The sequence below is a fragment of the Ammodytes marinus genome, assembly GCF_949987685.1.
Source record: "Ammodytes marinus genome assembly, chromosome: 24".
NCBI classification, from domain to species: domain Eukaryota; kingdom Metazoa; phylum Chordata; class Actinopteri; order Uranoscopiformes; family Ammodytidae; genus Ammodytes; species Ammodytes marinus.
The window spans coordinates 13,430,021-13,449,334 of NC_137228.1; the positions used below are offsets into that span (position 1 = coordinate 13,430,021).

General features: G+C 39.7%; 2 protein-coding genes across 3 annotated transcripts in view; one reads left to right on the forward strand and one right to left on the reverse strand.

Moving 5' to 3' along the window:
• Nucleotides 1–2,474: 2,474 nt before the first annotated feature.
• On the forward strand, nucleotides 2,475–6,209 carry gbx2 (gastrulation brain homeobox 2; the record flags this gene model as incomplete). The annotated part of the gene is made up of 2 exons (XM_080052703.1): nucleotides 2,475–2,940; nucleotides 5,683–6,209. 2 exons carry the CDS (start codon nucleotides 2,475–2,477, stop codon nucleotides 6,207–6,209), a joined length of 993 nt encoding a protein of 330 aa, XP_079908829.1.
• Nucleotides 6,210–16,264: 10,055 nt separating this feature from the next.
• agap1 (ArfGAP with GTPase domain, ankyrin repeat and PH domain 1) overlaps nucleotides 16,265–19,314 on the reverse strand; it is a gene marked incomplete at its 5' end in the record, with an annotated part of 135,275 nt that continues 132,225 nt past the window's right edge. For both annotated transcript variants that reach the window (XM_080053142.1, XM_080053143.1), the window contains 2 exons: nucleotides 16,265–17,626; nucleotides 18,932–19,024. In XM_080053142.1, the coding sequence (XP_079909268.1) occupies nucleotides 17,417–17,626; nucleotides 18,932–19,024 (303 nt within the window). In that variant the 3' untranslated portion in view covers nucleotides 16,265–17,416. The remainder of the gene's footprint in view (nucleotides 17,627–18,931; nucleotides 19,025–19,314) is intronic.

Below are 19,314 nucleotides of genomic sequence, written 5' to 3' on the forward strand. Positions count from 1 at the left end.
TGAATTTGTCGGCGCTAATTGAAAAATACTGCTATTTAATGTCTGCATTGCAGGCCAGGCTTAATGAGATCGTGTCCCAGTGACCCTGAGGAGTAGGAGTGTGTGTGTGTGTGTGTGTGTGTGTGTGTGTGTGTGTGTGTGTGCGAGACAGAGTATGTATGTGTGTGTGGTGTGTATGTCTCTGTGTGAGCGTGCGTATTGTGTATGTGTATGTCCATGTATTGTGTGTGTCTATGTGTGTGTGTGTGTAACTGTGTATCCATGCATGCCCTTGACGGGGGGGGGGGGGGCAGGTCCATAGGGAATTCCACTAGGGGTCAAAGTTCAGATGCTACATTCTCTGGTTGCTATTAATTGACGTTGGAACCGTTACATCAGTGCAGTCAGTGATTCTGGAGAACGCTTGTTGTCAAATATCACTATTTCGTCAAAATCAGTGAATATCTCCTCATGATCTGCTACCTGTCTGTACTGGGTGTGCACTGAAAAAAAACAGTGTTCATTCACAGCATAGGCTCTGTAAATTGGTATGTAAACAAAGGGGGGTGGGACTGTAGCTATAGCAACTACCAGTTTAAGAAGGATAAAAACTCTCAACTAAACATTGGCTCAATCTATTAACCGACCATGCAAAACTGCTCACAGCAACATTATCAATAAAACGAAAAAATATGAGATTTCAATAAATTCAAAAGGAACGGATTCCTCGTAATTCCTCTTTGTGTTTGTATTATAAACGGACATGTTGCTACGGTGGGCCCTTTGTTTACGTACCAGTTTACAGAGCCTAGGCTGTGTATTAAAACTGGATTTTTTTCCCCAGCGCACACACACAGTACAGACAGGTAGCGAATCATGAGGAGATATTCACTGATTTTGACTAAAAAAAAATATTTTGACAACAAGCGTTCTCCAGAATCACTGACTGCACCTTTAACACTTTGATTGAAGTTTAAAAAAAGAAACTAAAAATCATTGTCAATATCTGCACTGCGAAATTTACTTCAATTAAAATACACTTAACTCGACTAGATGAGGATAAATAATCATTTTCTCCCATTACGTGACTTGTTTTTTGACCCATGAACTAAAACTTCTGAATGTTTTCCAGATATAAAAGCATCTCTCTCTGTCTGTGTGTGTCTCTCTCTGTGTCTCTCTCTCTCTCTGTGTGTGTCTCTCTCTCTCTCTGTGTCTCTCTCTCTCTCTCTGTGTGTCTCTCTCTCTCTGTGTCTCTCTCTCTCTCTCTCTCTCTCTCTGGTGTAATATCTGATTTAGTGAAATATATAATAAATAATCTATCCACAGATCAGCGCACACGCGACATGACACGGGGGAGACGAGCGATTATTTACTGAAATATATTCAGCTTATTATTTACGATGATGTGTTTTCACATTCTTAAATGGCCTGTGGTCCCAATTTGTGTAATTGGCATTCATCCAGGAGGCGACCTAAGGGGCCAAGGCGGGCGACGAATCAGAGGCGAGAGCGCTTTAAAAGGGGCGGGGCCTACGATGGAGAATGGGAAAGAGACGAGCGCGATTTAAATCTCTCAAACATCTTTGGAGACGCAGGACACACACACACACACACTGATAGATACTCCCACACACACACAGAGCCACACACACACGGTCTGCCTTAGCGGGAGAGAGGAGGAGAAGTGTCCGCTTGTGTGGCATCGCTGTCCGGCCAAGTTAACGTGGGGAAGACGGTCTCTCCAAAGAGCGCACGGAGGACCAAGACAAAAAAGGCTTTTATGGTGATAATCGTGCTGGACAATCTAAACGGACACAGACGACGATCAACTGAGTGACTTTCTTTCCGCTTATCCACCGATGGAATGGTTCGTTTTGGTTGGATTAATTCTCATCTAAACTCCGCGATCGAAATCTTTTAATTTTAATTTTTTTGTGATAGATTTTCGTCTTGTTTTTAGCCATTGTTGAGAGTAGCAGTGTAGGTAGGGCTACACTAGTGTTAGATATACACTACACACCAATGTATCAATTAACGTCCGGTACTGATACTGGCAACAGCGAGCAGTCAGTCAATGCTCAGTAAGTTTGCGAGTGAGTGGAATGATAAATTGACTGTATAGAAAAAGCGCTTCTTGACCACTGGCGTCACATTCACACGCGCATTCAAGATCTGATGGCTTAGTCAACAGTCTAGATTTAGGAAAATAGTACAGATAGAATATAGTTAAAATACTGATATTGATATGATGATATTTTGAGTGACTGTCATACGCTATTCCAAAAAAAGTATTGGTTCTACGTTCTTCAGTCAATCCTTTATACAGTTTCAAGTTTGTTTATTTGTATTGTTCGCTGTTTGTTTGTATATTGAGGGTCAGACATAGCAATGCTAGAGACATGAAAACACTTAGAACATTTAAGATATTAAAAAACTAAGATTTTGAGCCTAAGTCACTTTAAAAGCCTAATAAATAGTGAAAAACCTAAAAAATGGCGATGCAGCGGCCACTTGGAAGCACCACCGCCTTCAGTATTGACTCTTTGATCGGGGGCCCACCGCAGCCCAGCCCGGGACACTTCATATACAGCGGCTACCCCATGTTCATGCCCTACCGCTCCGTGGTCCTCCAGCCGCCTCCCCCGACCCTACAACCCACAGGACACCACCACACACACGGCCACACACACGCCCAGATCCCAGGCCTCCAGAGCGGCTTCTGCTCCAGTGCTTTGGCGCAGGGCATGGCTCTCACCTCCACACTCATGGCGTCTCTCCCCGGAGGTTTCTCCCCGTCTCAGCAGCACCAAGAGGCGGCTAGAAAGTTCAGCTCGCAGGCCCTACACGCGGTCTTCGATAAAACAACGCAGGAGCTGAGAATGGACTTGCAAGGAGGGAAGGAGTCCACGCCGATGCAAGCCTTCCATGACACGGACACGGCGGGGCAGACTTCCACAGGTAGGAGCGCTGACTGACAAATGTTTAGCCCGAAAAACGACTCACAGTCCGGGGTCAATAAGGAGAGAGAGACGGGGTGCCGAAAATTGCAAGCAACGTTATAATAAAGGGGTCATAGGCATATAAATTACGGGGAAGATTTTGGGGATATGTCCCATTCAATAGCCTATTTTGAAGAGGTAAATTCACGTTTATGTTCATAAACTTTGGAGCCGAAGTTTATAACAATGTCTCATTCTCTAATAGATTTGTTATTGAAATGAAAATGATTCCTAAAAAAACACATCGCAAAACACTCGTGATGTGTTTGAATGTGCAGAAAGTTTTGAGAATAAATATTGAAAGCGACACAGAATGACTGAGAGCCTGACTGCGTTACACTCTATTATATTTGTGTCATTTGGAACCTTTTAATGTACAGCAATAAAGACATTTCCTCCGTAAATTGATGCAGAAAAGGCAGAAATTCGTCCCACATTTTTTGAAATAAACCCCTCCGCCCATCCTGCTCTTATTTAACCCGAAACACGACTCGGAGTCCGGGGTCAAAACGGAGAGAGAGACGGTCACGGGACCGTAAAACACGTGGACGTTATTTGGTCTGAAATGACAAACAACTGGTTTAATTTACTGTTTTAAATGTCTAGATTCAATCAATCAATTAAACGTTCTTTAAAATTACATTTAGTCATCTTTCATAATTCGGCGGAGATGTAAAAACACTCTCAAGACGTCCCATTAAAAAAAGCTGGATTTATAGGCCTTCATATTTGGAAACATCGGTCAGATTAAATATTGTAACAAGGAAATATCTTATATTATCTCTTAAAACAAACTGATTAGAACAGAATTCACGTTTTTCTGTTTACTTTAAACGAGAGAGAATTGAAGGCTGAATACTTCTGATGTTTTATTTCGCTTTTTTATCGCACAAAAATGTCCAATTCTTATCTTAAATTTGCCTTTTTATAGTCCTTATACTTTTAACAGCGCGTCTAGAAATACATGAGACGTTGAGGGGTCGTCAGAAAAACGAATGATCTTAATTATTTCCGTGTTTGTCTGGAGTCATAAATTATTACTGTAATGTTTCCCTACGGGGCCTCGGAGGCGCCAAACAGTTCAATCTTCTTCAAATCAACATTTAATGGCGAATAAAAAGAAATCCACCTCCATATTTGAAGAATTTAAACTCTTCATATCTAGTTCATTTATTTAGGAAGAATTTCAGCACGTGATCATTTCTATTGGCTCGTGATATGAAGCGTTGGTTCCTTCTTGAGAATCACATTGTCAGTTGATTGAAAGTGACGTGTTTCAGTCGGAGAATGGCAACGGGGCTCGTGCGTAATTACGCGTGAAAAATAAAAATCCCTGCAGAGCGCGCGCTGATCCCAACACTGATCTCATGATGGATATTGACACGAGACAGGCGACCACACACACACACACACACACACACGCACACACACGCGCGCGCGCGCGCCTCTAACTCCCATAGGACTCGCCTTACAAACGCAAGATCAATTTAACAACAGGATTTGTTGGACACTCTCCTCATTAGTAATCGACTATTTTACGGTGAAATCTGTTTTTAGAGAGGCATTTAGGACTGTTTGAATCACCTTTTTCATCTTTAAAATCAAATAAAACAAATTATATATTTTAGATTGACATTAAAACATGATTATTTCTAATGTAGCGTAAAATCCTTTAGGAAAATAGAATGAAAACTGTTCGGATAAGCAGAACATTTTAAATAAATGTGATTTTTTGAAGATTTTATGACGTTTTCTTGTGATATTCTGCAGTAATTCAGTGTTTGGTTAATCAGTGACTGAGTGAGTGAATGATTTGAACCTCGTCCTCATAGTCAGAGCTCAAAGAAATATGATTCTACGGATTTAAAGACGTTTAAATAACAATTCTATCTTTAAAAACCAACACATTATTTATTTTACGCTGCAATTATTACACAATGTCACTCATTTCAGACTCACTTCAAATATTTAGGATTTTTCTAGGAAACAATAACAAAAACTGTGAAATAGACTTGATTTTTGGGAGATTTTAAGACTTTTTCTTTAATATTTCTGCTCTAACAGTATTTCAGCTAAATTTTAGACAACTTTATGTATCCGAAATGAGCAATTCGGCCAAAGCATTTCAATACCAACGCCTGCTGTTGGAAGTGTTGTGAATATGACAAATAAACCATCTTGAATCTTGAGTTTAAGAAGTCCACACAGACCATAGGCTACATACATTTACAAACAGACAGATATGCTTAGACAATTAGACATTAACTAAACTATCAGTGCATTGACTCTCACTCACTGACACTACATAGGCTTACACAGTTGAAATAATAAATAATTGAATATATGCCTAGAAGATAAGATGAGGCAGACGAAGATGCATTATACATTACTGTTAATTTGGACGTTATGCATTGTCTGGTTTCCTAGTGATTATGTGTGTAAGGTGGATCCTATTCTGTATCACAGTCAGAACAAGGGTCAAGGGTTTTGAGGAGACATTAATGACACTTTAAACCAACTTTTATATCTTTAAAAACAAAGCAAATATTCTAATTTCAATTTGTCAGGAAATGAGAAAAAAACTGTAAATTAATCTTGTTTTTTGTATCATTTTACGACTTTTTCTTACACTTTCCTGCACTAACTCAGTATTTGGTTGATATGTTAATGACGTGAACCTTTTTCCTCTCGTGTCTCGCAGTCAGAAATCACAGTAAAGATGACGTCAAAGAGGACGACTGTGCGCGCAACAAAGACGAGAGCTTCTCCATGGACAGCGACTTGGACTACAGCTCCGACGACAACCTGACGTCACTGTGTCACAACAAGGATGACGTAGACGGCGGCGGTTTGGATGACGTGGCGCACGGCTCTGGAGGCGGCAGTGGAAGCGGAAACGCGAGCGGTGGAGGCGGCAAGAACAGGCGGCGACGTACAGCCTTCACGAGCGAGCAACTGCTGGAGCTCGAGAAGGAATTCCACTGCAAGAAATACCTGTCGCTAACGGAGCGCTCCCAGATTGCGCATGCGCTGAAGCTGAGCGAAGTGCAGGTGAAGATTTGGTTCCAGAACAGGCGCGCCAAATGGAAGCGTGTCAAAGCAGGGAACGTCAACAACAAGAGCGGAGAGCCGTCACGTAATCCCAAAATAGTCGTGCCCATCCCTGTGCACGTGAGCCGCTTCGCTATACGCAGCCAGCATCAGCAGATGGAGCAGGCGAGACCGTGATAGTAAGAATACACTGAGAAGAGCAAAAGGACTATGTGAGGCTTTGTATTCTGTCAAACAATCGAAATATTCAACGTTTTTGATTTTGTTTTGTTAAGGAGAGACACTGAAGGTGGATGGGGGACATTTTAACTTATAAATGTCATCATGAAACTTCAAACAAACACCCTTACACATCCACATACCTTTGATTATGTGACTATGGAAAAATGTGCAAATCACTTCCCCCCCCCCCAAAAAAAATAATCACTAATTGTCCATGAACAAAAAGTTGGAAAGAGAGATTTTGTGTGTGTTTGGAAGTATAAATATAATTTCTAAGTACTTTTTTTTGTTTATTACAACATTGATACCAAATGAAATGGATCCATTTACAGACATGAGTTTGAATTTATAAAACAACTTAAAAACTGAATGAGGAAGGAATAAGAATAGAACTCGACCACCTTTTAGTGAGATGATTGTTTTTGAGGTTAATTATAATAAAAATTGATCCTCAGGGTTTTTCGCTCATGCTGTGAAAAAAAAAACTCTTTAAATTTGATTCCAAGAAGTGGGGAAAAAAACTGCAAAAATTCCTTTTTACTTTTATTTTATTTTCAGACTTTAAGTTAATTTTCATCAAGAACAAAATGGAACCATCCTATACTTTCAAAACGTAAATGTTTGTTGAATATTGACAATTTTCAAGAAGCTCTCGATCATATATTTTACAGTCAGACTAACCAGTGTTTTGTGGGGAGAAACGATTGCAGTGATTTCATAAAAATATCCACTTTTTTTTTTTTTTGTTTTTTATGAGTTAAAATGACGTTGACATTGAAACACATGTTTGGCCAGTTGTTCTTGGGACTAGACCATTTCTCTCTTCTTTACAGGAAATTCAAAAAACATTAAATCAAAGCCTCAACTTCACACTTTCACGTAACTTTGGACATTTTGTGAAAATGTGAAAAAGTGTTTTTGGAGTGACGCCAAAAGACTCCGTGTGCGTGTGTGTGAGAGTGTGTGAGTGTGTGTATACGCAGAGGAGTAAGAGACAATACGAGGACACACACACACACACATCCTACTCCAACATGTAAATATCAACAGACCAAACTATGGACATTACAAGAACATTTCACTGAAAATGGCGGACAGTTTGAGCCCTGTGTGTGTCTGTGCTACTGAAGACTCTAAAATCTACTTCTTCTTCTACTTGTTCATTTCATGTTCATTTTCTGTCAAATTTTTTTCTTCTTCTTTGTTTTTTGGACAAAACTACGCTGCTAATTATTTATATAAAATTGTGCAAAAGTAAGTAAACGACATTCCCTTAAAAACTGGAAAAAAATCAAGAAAATCTAATATTCAAGTGTCAATTAAAAGATGATCAAATGTGAAACTGTTTATGGAGTTTATTTAAAGGTGCAGTCAGTGATTCTGGAGAACGCTTGTTGTCAAAAGATCCGCTACCTGTCTGTACTGTGTGTGAGCTGGAAAAAAAATCCATTGTTAATACACAGCCTAGGCTCTGTAGACGGGCATGTTGCTATAGTTTCAGTGGCCCCCTTTGTTGACATACAAACTGGGACTTAGAATAAGGCTAAACTGACTAAAATTATCCAGAATATTAATTTGTTGACAATTTGAAGGACAAAAATCTTTAATAATCTGAGTTTTAAACTGTGAAATAAACAAACATTTCTCAATGATAAATCACTAAAGTATCAACCAGTCTATGTCAGAAACTCTATGTTGTTAAACTTGTGAGAAAAATATCAATTTTAACATATTCGAAGGATCTATGAAAGACGTTTTGGGGTTTATTTTGTTGTTGCTATGACAGCTGGCAGTTTTTTTCTTAAATTTTATTTAGGCCCAAAACCAAAACCTCCAAAGAAAATACACCTCATGTTTTCCACTATTCGGTTTTTATATGTTAAATTAACCCCAGCTGAATTAATTAGGCTACAGTATAAATTATTGGCTAAATAAAGCATTTTAATCTGTAATTTTTATTATTTGGCGAATTTAAAGGCTAAATATAGCTTCTATTTGCCCAGAAAAAGCTAAAAAAAAACAACAACATAGAAACAATAGCCTATATATATATAAATGATGACGTAAATAAATACCTTGATTGTTGGGGCAGCTGTGGACAGGAAACGTGATGTCATCAAATTAACAGTCTGTAAAACATATCCATTCATAAATACACTAGCACTATCCATTCATAAATACACTAGCACTATCCATTCATAAATACACTAGCACTATTGAGATATAATAAACCAAATGTATTTAAGGTTAAAACGAAGCAGGAGGAGAAATGTACCTGGAATTAGTCTGTGACGTCAGCCGGCCACACCTGCGCGTCATCACAACTGATGGAAGATCTCGTTTCATTTCTTCTCATTTATTTATTTTACCTGAAGAGACAAAGCACACGCGCTAAACAATACGTCACGAACAGCCTTAATTAAATGACAAATAATTAATAACTGTTTGCATAGTCCGCCTACTAGGCTACAACATGCTTGGATGTATTAGGCATATTTAAGGACATCCAGGTACTTTTGGGCATTATGCGTTAGACGCGCATGTTTTGGGACATCCTAAATCTTTTTAGTCACACTAAATGGTGTTAAACATGGGGACTGGAACATATTTATAGGTCCATGATTTGATCGCAGGGAATACTTACCTGAATCCACCGGAAGTTACACAATTCCGTTATTGACTCCACACACACGCGCGCGCAGATTTTCTTCTGTTTCGCATCAAATTCCGCTTTTTAGCTCCATAGAGTCTCTGACACAAGGCGGGGAAAGGCACTTTTAACATAGTGCTAAGGTTAGAGTTGCTGAATATCTCTTCAGTTGTTAAATAAATGTAAAAATACGTAGGCTAGTCTGGTAGTTTAGCTAACGGTGGCTCCCGGTTGATTGACGCTGACGTCATGGCTCACGCACCTGTGTAACACAATTACGCACGTAACACGGTATTGGCCAAGATGCCGAACATTTTTAACCAAATTTCAAAATGAAATAAATCATTAAAAAAAGCTACATTTGAAAAGTACGTGTTGTTAACTTTTATATGCAGCATTTCTAATGATTGATCAAGTGTTTAGGTTGTTAATGAAGCAAAAACAGTCAGAAATCTCTCAGTTTTATATTATTTTAAACTAAATATCTTTGAATTTTGGGTTGTTTAACTGAAAAAACAAGATATTGTAGGAATTAGACTCTCCAAAATCATAAGGGCATTTTCTAGACAAAAAAATTAATAAATTAATTGAATGAAACAAATAATATACACTAATATTTTGTAGTTTTACAGACGGAAAAAATAGGCTAAAGTGAACGCAGGCCAAATGCTTTTTTTTGGGGGGGGGGGGGGGGGGGGGCGTCACCTTGCAACATCTTAAACAAACAAACAAACCCTCCAGTGCTGAATCATGTCAACAGATGTGTTTTCAAATGGTTCTTGACCCTGAAATCTGCAGCTCCTTACATATTTTTTTCAGCCAACAGTTTGTGGATTTAAACCTGCAGTGAGTGTAACAGACATGGCGGGGATGGAGTGGTGGGTGGTAGGGGGTTTGGGTGTGTGTGTGTGTGAGAGAGAGAATAGGAGAGAGAGATGGAGAGAGAGAGAGAGAGAGATTGTGTGTGTGTGTGTGTGAGAGTGTCTCTGTGTGTGACTCTAATGAATTTTTTTGCAAATTGTAATCAACCCCGGCGTCTCAGTTGGCTGATAAATGAGACCCGAGGGACTCAACCTCGGCCTCGACTCTGCACTGCAGGCCACACACACAGACAGACAGAGACGCGCACACACACACACACACAGACAGACAGAGACGCACACACACACAGACAGACAGAGACGCACACACACACACGCAAACAGACAGAGACGCACACACACACACGCAGACAGACAGAGACGCACAGCCTCTCACGCACACACACACATACATACAGAGACACACACACACACACACACACACACACACAGATATACACACAAACACCGCACACAGCCTCACACACAGACACCCACAGACAGAGACGCACACACAGACACCCACAGACAGAGACGCACACACAGACACCCACAGACAGAGACGCACCTCACAAACACAAAGACACACACACACTCCTGTACCTCCCTAAATTAACAGCAACCTGCTGCGGCGTCAGATGAACTCTGCTGATTAATACTGACGGTGAAGTGTGCAGCGGCTTCCTGTGTGGAAGTGGTTTGCCTTTTCCTCGTAGTCTATCTATCTATCTATCTGTCTGTCTGTCTGTCTGTCTGTCTGTCTGTCTGTCTGTCTGTCTGTCTATCTATCTATCTATCTATCTGTCTGTCTATCCGTCTGTCTGTCTGTCTGTCTGTCTGTCTGTCTGTCTAGCGAACACACTAAACATTAAAACAACTATCATAAAAAAATTCAGGAAAATAGACATCATTTTGCAGTAACACTTACCTTGTTCACAGAAACTATACCCACCTTAACCGTCTTCGTCTTAAAGGTGGAGTCAGTGATTCTGGAGAACGCCTGTTGTCAAAATCAGTGAGTATCTCCTCATGATCCGCTACCTGTCTGTACTGTGTGTGCACTGAAAAAAATCCAGTGTTAATACACAGCCTAGGTTCTGTAAAGGGGCATGTTGCTAAATACAGTTGGCCCCCTTTGTTTACATACCAGTTTACAGAGCCTAGGCTGTGTATTAACACTGGATTTGTTTCAGAGCACTCACTACAGCATCATGAGGAGATATTGAAGGATTTTGACAAAAAGTAAAGAAGACAATTTTATAGTTTAAAAATAAATAATTCCGGACATAGAATAACGGCCGTTTTAAAAAGTGATTTTATATTAAGAAGCATTATTCTCGTCTTTATTGAAAAGAGACACATTACAGTAGAAGACTCTGTATTAAGTAACATTTCTCAACAACGGTTTTACTGTACAGCGAAAACAAAAATTCAATAACAATAATAATTAGAATTAGAACAACATAAACATGGATGAATTCAAATCAGGAAGAGAAAAAATATACAAAAAAAAAAAGGTAAACAGGTAAGTTTGAGGGGAGCGGGGCCGATCTCACAGGTTATAAATAATATGAAAACATGACCAGACAGAGAAGTTATTTTTATTTGATTTGCTGTTAAAAAGACGTCTATGTACAAGTGAGGTTTTAGCCTAGCGCGATTAAAATGATCTCGCGCACACTTCAAATTCGTTTTACTCCTACATATTATTCCGGGCTTTCTACAATCTCCGTGGGGAGGAGCTGGTTAAAAAATGCCTTGACCAATCAGAGCTAGTGTTCAGATTTATTGTTGGGCCCTTATAGTGGAAGGCAGCTTCTGATTGGTTCATGTATGCGTCAATCTAGCCTCCTGAGACCAGCCATATCTCATGAGCTTATTGGTCGCTCCATGTTATGTCAGCGACTACATGAACCAATCAGGGGCTGACTTCCACTAACAGACAGAAAGTGGGGAGGGTCCGGTCTGACTGGAGGCTAGATTGACGACTACATGAACCAATCAGGGGCTGCCTTCCACTAACGGAGATTGGAGAAAGGCCAGACTGATTTGTATGAGAGAAATGAATTTGAAATTCACGTGCGATCATGCTAGTGTCGCTAGGCTACAGTTGAGGTGGCGAGCGTTAGGCGGAAATATTATCGATTTCTTTGTATTTGTCTCGATGTCATTCGAAGCAGACGGGATGTTTCTACGAGCAGGCAGCTTCACGTGCACTCGGCTAGCACAAGGCTTGGATATAATATCAGTCCGACTCCTTAGCTATCAAAAAAGCAACTTTATTTTTTCCATAATGGATCAATTGTTTATGAAGCAAAAAGGTCAAGAATTCACAGGTTTTCTAGCATTTGAAACTGACTGTCTGAATTTTTTGCTGTTGGTCGCACACAACAAGACAATTGCGGTCTTAAACACACACAAATTGCTGTAACAATTAGCACAAATTAGCTGAGTTTAGCTAACTGATCGCTAGTAGTGACCGTTTAAAATCTTGACATTTTAAAATGTTCCTAGACCCAAGCTGAAAATATTTAGTTTGCTTGAAAGCTGACACACTGTTTGCCATGCTAGTGTATTCACGGCTAGCTGCAGTTAGCTTCAACATCAGATAAACAGACTTAGCTTAAATCAGCAGTTTCTCCGTTAGCTTAGTTTAGCTAGTTGAATGCTACTTTTAGCTTGATCTTGAGTTTTTCCTGCAATTGTCTTAACTTTTACCAGCTAGCTCAAATACAATGCTGCCATGCTAAAAGTGCCCACCGCTAGTTTCAGTAAAAATTAGCATTGTTCAACTTTTTTCCGCTCCAAATACATTTATTTCATAGACTTTATATTTCTATATTCAAGACATTAGTTTGTAGGAAGCCGCCAGAAGCTGCCACCACTTAGAGAAATCAGCAAATTGAATTTAATGCTGATTTGTTGATGATTTTATAATATGAATAAAAACGATGTAGTGGAACGAGTTGGGATTCAGACTAAATCAGACTTAGTGCATTTCTGTCATAAATAAAAAGTTTGTCTTTTAGCCTCGTCGAGTTGGACAAGTCAGTTTTTAAAAACATGAAATAAAATCATATACAAGTTGCGGTGGTCGAAAAAAACCTTGGTGTAGTTTAGTAGGATATTTACGGGAGAAAAATCGCCATCTTTGAGACGACTGGTTTAGGGAAACATTGAAGTGGCACGAACAGTTACAAGGACGGACAAAATGAGGTCGGAAAGGCAAAACAAAAAGGCATAAACATGTTAGTACTTTTGTGATTTTTCTTTTGAGCTCTTTCTTACATGTGTGTGTGTATGTGTATGTGTGTGTGTGTGTGTGTGTGTGTGTGTGTGTGTGTGTGTGTGTGTGTGTGTGTGTGTGTGTGTGTGTGTGTTTTAGTGATAGAATGGGAGTATTGCAGCGATGTCGTGGAGTGATGAAGTGTGTATGGATATTGCTTGGATACACAGTCAGGGTTGAGAGCGGCGCGTCAACGTTTGCAGCAAAGAAATTCACGTTTTCACAATTTTTTGAGGACGAGACCTTTAACAGAGCGAATAACGGAGAGGCTAGCGTAGAGTGTTGAAGGTTAAAAATCAGCATAGGTCGGTTAGCGTTCAGTCAACATATTTCATATTTCCCAAACACTCAAATATATGCTTAAAGGTTTGGTTTACAATTTAGTCCACAACTTACAGTTCAACCTTACAATGTTCATGATTCAGTCCAAATGCATCGTAACAAACAGCGGTTCCCAACATGTTTCGGCTCTCGATTCCCTAAAGCTTACTATATATTTTCTGCATTTGTAAACATTTAAATTGAAAAAATTTGAGTTTTATTAACTTTTTGAAATTTTTTGAAGTTTACATATATTATTACGATGGTTGTTGAGCCACAGTATTTCACTGTTGTGACTAAAGGACAGTTCGATATGGTTGTGTCATGGTTACACAGTCCCACTTGGTAAAATCATACCAAACTTTAAAATGAAACTGTTGAATATACAGTATATTATTACCATGGACTTGGTTCTACTCAAACTTCACTTTATCTGGACTCTTAAATTCTGAAAATTTGGAACTTGGAGAAAACATATTGTAATGGGTTTGCTGTCAGGAGTTGGGACCCTTCAGACATGTAACATTTCCATGTTGGGAACCACTGGTTTAGACGCTTAATTAACTCACTAAACTTTAACGTCCTGTCCTGAAGAAAATCAATGCAACACGGACTCCAAATCCACGCCACATTTAGACCCTGCTCTCTACACATTATAATAACATCACCTCGATTCTGCAAACCCCCGACAATACAGCATACAGAAAGATTTGTGTGTGTTCTTGAATTTACATGATGCCACAGTTTAAACTTTAAAGAGAGAAGAAAAAGATTATTTATATTTACAACACGGACCAGAGAAGAAACAGTAGAAGAAGAAGAAAAAGCCCTTCGTGGTGATTCGCTGAGTAAATCAGAGAGACTGTTTTGATTGGACGTTACGGACGGACGGACAATGGCGGGAACTCTTTCAAACATTATACAATTTTTTACTGATACACTTAAGCCTTGTTGACACTAAGCTGAGCAGTTTGGTTAAGTATGGCACCCATTCATTTGCGTTTGCACTGTCAAAATTTCCTAAGGGTACCAAAAAAAGCACCTATTTTGGTTCCATTTCATTGGGGTACTAAGCCGTCCCAAAGGTTCCAAAAAGGGGTGGAGCTACACACTGCAGTCCGTTGATTGGTCGACAGAATCATGACGTGATAAACCGCCGTGTGTAATCTCCTCGGCAACAGTGAAGATTCTAGTCTTGTGTTTAGAGTGAGAATGTCAATGTCGCCGCCTCCACAGCTCTTTGTTTATTGTGTGGTGTTTTCTTTTTCTTCTTCATTGGAATTAAATCGGCGGGCTACACTGTGTTCCGCTGTTGTAATGTCACCATAGTTACATAGCTGCAATGATGTCACCATAGTTACTTCTGTAAAATAAAATCTGAAGTAATTTTTATGTATGGCTTTTGTTTTATCCTATGCTATAATGTCACCATAGTTACCATAGCTAATTTGATGTCACTATAGTTACGTAGCTGCTATAACTTCACCATAGTTACGTAGCTGCTATGATGTCACCATATCAAACCGTGCCATACCCAAAATGTGCTACCCAGTGAAAACAAGGCTCAATTTGTGACCATACAATTATGAGCTTGTACATTTCTTACATCATGTTTTTTGTCCTTAATTGACTGTATAATTGTATAAAAAAAAAAAAATCATCGGAAATAATTAAATAAAATGCAACAAAGAAAAAAAAAGCTTTAATGTCCTTCCTTCCGTGATGTCATCCTCGCTGTGATTGGTCGGAATCTGACGGCAGAATTAAAAGTTGTAGAAGAAGAAGAAGAAGAAGCAGATGAATTCCCTTTATAGCCTCGTAGCTGCTTCCTTGTCTAAATTGTCCTTTTTTCACATAATAAAATTCACTTGAAGGAAAATGTTTTAAATTAAACGTTTTTCGACCAAGAGGGATATCAGGCTCGGGCTTTTTAAGATGTTCACAATTCTAGTCCATTCAGATAAATAGATAACGGATATTTCTACTGGTAGTTAAGGTTTAAAATCAAACATATTAAGGAAAAATTTACTAAGATGGACAATTTTCTAATATATTATATTGATATTTCTGTTTTGTAAGTAGTTAAGGCTGGACAATAAAAAACTAATCACAGACATGATGGAAATTTTGCGGATTTAAATAAATAATTCATTTGAAACCAAGAACCAGTGACAAGTCCTGAAGAATTTTAAGTCGAAACTTTCAAACACATTTTGTCCGTTAATAATTTTTTGTTACTTTCGAAGAACTAATTAACTGATTTGGGGCATTAAATATTCATATTTATTCACTTGATTTATTAGAGAATTTGTGAATTGAAGTTTAGATCTTGGGCTGTTTGTCGAACAGACGTTACTTCAGTTTTGGTGAATTTTGACAATTTCTAAAGGCTCATTTATCAAGAAAATACTTATTTATTTACTTATATATTTTGAAATATTTTATTATCGTCCAGCCCTACAACTGGTGAGGAAATTGTCTATCCATTTTTCTTTAGTGTTATTGATATTTAAACTTTTGAATTGATTGAATTGTGAACAAACTCCAAACCCTCCATCTTGGTTTTTTTAAGGACTCAGATTCTGTAAAAAGACGATTCTGGACGTGTATGAGCGACAGTCTCCGGTCCCTGAGCCTGGCAAGAGCTTCTGTACAATACATGACTTTATATACACCTCAAAAACAAACTAAAATAAAAATAAACAAATCCCCCTTCCCCATGTTGACATTTTTAAACGATTGGTCCAGCAATGCACATCGAGAACATATTTACACAATCCCCCCCCCGCCCGCCCCCCCCCCCCCCAAAAAAAAATTGCTTTAAATTAAAATTGAAAAAAAGTGTCTAGGACATGCGATCTATTACACTTGACTTCTATGGATCTATGGAAGAGTATTAGGGTCAATTTTCATTATGCGATTTCGATAATAAAGTCAAAATGTCGAGAATAAAGTCGATATACAATGAGTAGAATAAACTAAATAGATAAAGACAGATTTTAACATGTCTCTCTATGTGCAGCGGGCTGTGAGACGAGAGCACAGGGACCGTCTACAAAGGGAAACACCCAAGAGAAAAATATTCAATCCCTTCACTCTGATACAGTACAGTGCAGTTATTAGTGGAGCTTAGAGGACGTCTGCTTTCAGTCAAAATGAGGTTGTAGCCCATTGTCTGTCTGTCTGTCTGTCTGTCTGTCTGTCTGTCCATATCTTTCCAACTTTAACCCAGTCTCGATCTATTTATAGTTAATTCTTAAAATTGTATTTCGACCTACTTCTCAAAATGTTGACTTAATTCTCAAGATGCACAACAGCCTCCAGTGGCCCTACTTCTCTTCTATATACGGATATCTATTTTCATTTCATTTTTTAAATTTTCAACATCGAGATATTTTTTTTCACAAAAGGCAGGAGAGTTCACAGAATTCATTCGTAAAGAAATAAAACCAAACAGGTGAATAGAATAGAATAATGATAACCATGATGATGATGTGCAGTTCAGTTCAGTTCAGTTCAGTGTGTGTGTGTGTGTGTGTGTGTGTGTGTGTGTGTGTGTGTGTGTGGACGTAATTCTATAATTCCTTCGTTCTTGATATCGTTGTCTCACAGTTTTTTTTTTAAGTTTTTCACACAGAAATCGATATGTTTGAAAACAGATTCTGAATGTGTGTTTTTTGACTTGTAAATTCTCACTCAAGCTTTGCCATTTGTTAGTGTTAACTTATAGCTGTGTGTGTGTGTGTGTGTGTGTGTGTGTGTGTGTGTGTGTGTTGAGGTATGGTCAGCTCCAGACTGGCCCGGACCACATATCCCACAATCCTTTGCTCCTTTTGAAGTTTCTCCCAAGCAAAAAAAAAAAACACCCTCCACTTTCCGCTGGCCTGTCATCAGTTCATAATAGGTCAGGTGACGTAAAGTAGGCGGGGCTGACGGTCACATGTAAGTAGTGGTTCCCAAAATAAATCAAATTCTCCCAAATTAAAGGGCTGTGTGTGTGTTACGGTGAGTGTGTGTGTAGTGTCTGGTTATTTGTGTGTGTGTGTCATATAAGTGCAGTACTGCCTGCGCTGCTGCAGCTGTTGTTGCGGTTGGTGTTGCGTCGTGACAGGTTGGGCGTTGCCATGAGCGGGTAGCGATCGTCGGGGCAACCGTACTGCGTCAGAACGTCAACACACTCCTGACTGTTGGCCTGACGACCGTACGCCATCGCACTGTTACCATGGGCGTCACGAGACATCAGATCCACACCGTACTGAGAGAGGGAGAGGGAGAGGGAGAGGGAGAGAGGGGGAGAGAGAGAGAGAGGGAGAGGGAGGGAGAGAGAGAGGGAGAGAGAGAGAGAGGGAGAGAGAGAGAGGGAGGGAGGAGAGGGAGAGGGAGGGAGGAGAGAGAGGGAGAGAGAGGGAGAGGGAGAGGGAGAGGGAGAGGGAGAGGGAGAGGGAGAGGGAGAGGGAGAGGGAGAGGGAGAGGGAGGGAGAGGGAGGGAGAGAGAGAGAGGGAGAGAGAGAGAGGGAGAGGGAGGGAGGAGAGGGAGAGGGAGGGAGGAGAGAGAGGGGGGAGAGAGAGAGGGAGGGAGAGAGAGGGAGGAGGGAGGAGGGGAGAGGGAGGGAGAGAGAGAGAGGGAGTGAGAGGGAGAGAGGGGGAGAGAGAGACAGGGGGAGTGAGAGGGAGAGAGGGGGAGAGAGAGACAGGGGGAGAGAGAGACAGGGGAGGGGGGGAGAGAGAGAGGGAGAGAGAGAGATAATAATAATAAAATTAATACAGACACCAAACATACATGCCCTTGTATCTTGCATATCTCCTTATTACCCACATTGCATTTACAGTTAGAGATATGTACAGATATAGTATACAGCTAAATGAGAAACCAGTGATTCTTGAGAACCGGGACAAAAGGCCGTCTTCCATATGTAACTGCCGTTATCTTTAAAACTAGAAATATTTAAAATTGTAGATGTTATTAGGGATTAAGAATAGAATGTCTGGAGCACAATTATCCCCTTAAACTGAATGAGGCTGCGTTGAAAGCCTGGAAAAGCATCACAAAAGAAGAATGCAAAAGTTTAGTGATGTCAATGGGTCACAGGCTTGATGCGGTTATTGCAAGCAAAGGATTTGCGACAAAATATTACGTTTTATTCACTTTCATTTATTTAAAGTCCATCTGTTCCAATACTTCTGCTCGCCTAAAAATGTGGTGTTCCTCTTCAAAAAATGCTATCTTCTAAGTTGTGTATCGGATCCAGATGTGAATACCTGGAAATGAAAGCTGAGATGTTGATCTATCATCTCATATTCATCTTTTGGTGTCAAACCCAAATGTTTCCAGTCTACAGCAAAAATAAAGGAATTGGCCTCACCGTTCCAATACTATTGGAGGGGACTGTATCTTGCGTATAACCCTTTCATTCTCAAGACAAATGTAGCCATTGACTAATAAAGAAACATAACTTTACAAAAAATCTAAAATACAATTTTTTTTTTATATTATTCTGATATTGAAATGTCTGGAATAAACTAATAGATAGATTAGTTTAGTGCAATCTCCCGTCCTCACCCATATAAGGAGCTGTGTGATGACCACGTTGCCTTTGCGTGCGGCGAGGTGCAGAGCAGTGCGGCCGTCTCCCTCCCCACAGCTCTCGTTCACCTGTTCGGACGATTCATTCACAAATAAGTAATTGACATCTTTCAACTGTAAACAAAACAAAACCCAAACCTTCTACTATTTAGTATGGAAGAGAAAAAGATTTAGGATGTCCCAATTATTGATGCCAGATTTAGGATGGTTAACTAGATCCGGCCAAGATTTTTAGTGTTGAAATCAGCATGCTATTTGGCCGATTCTGACCCACAATCCAGTGCGCACCGGAAGTGACGTCACATCGACGGAACCTCCGTATGAAAACAAACGGGGATGAGATGGATATAAAAGCAAGA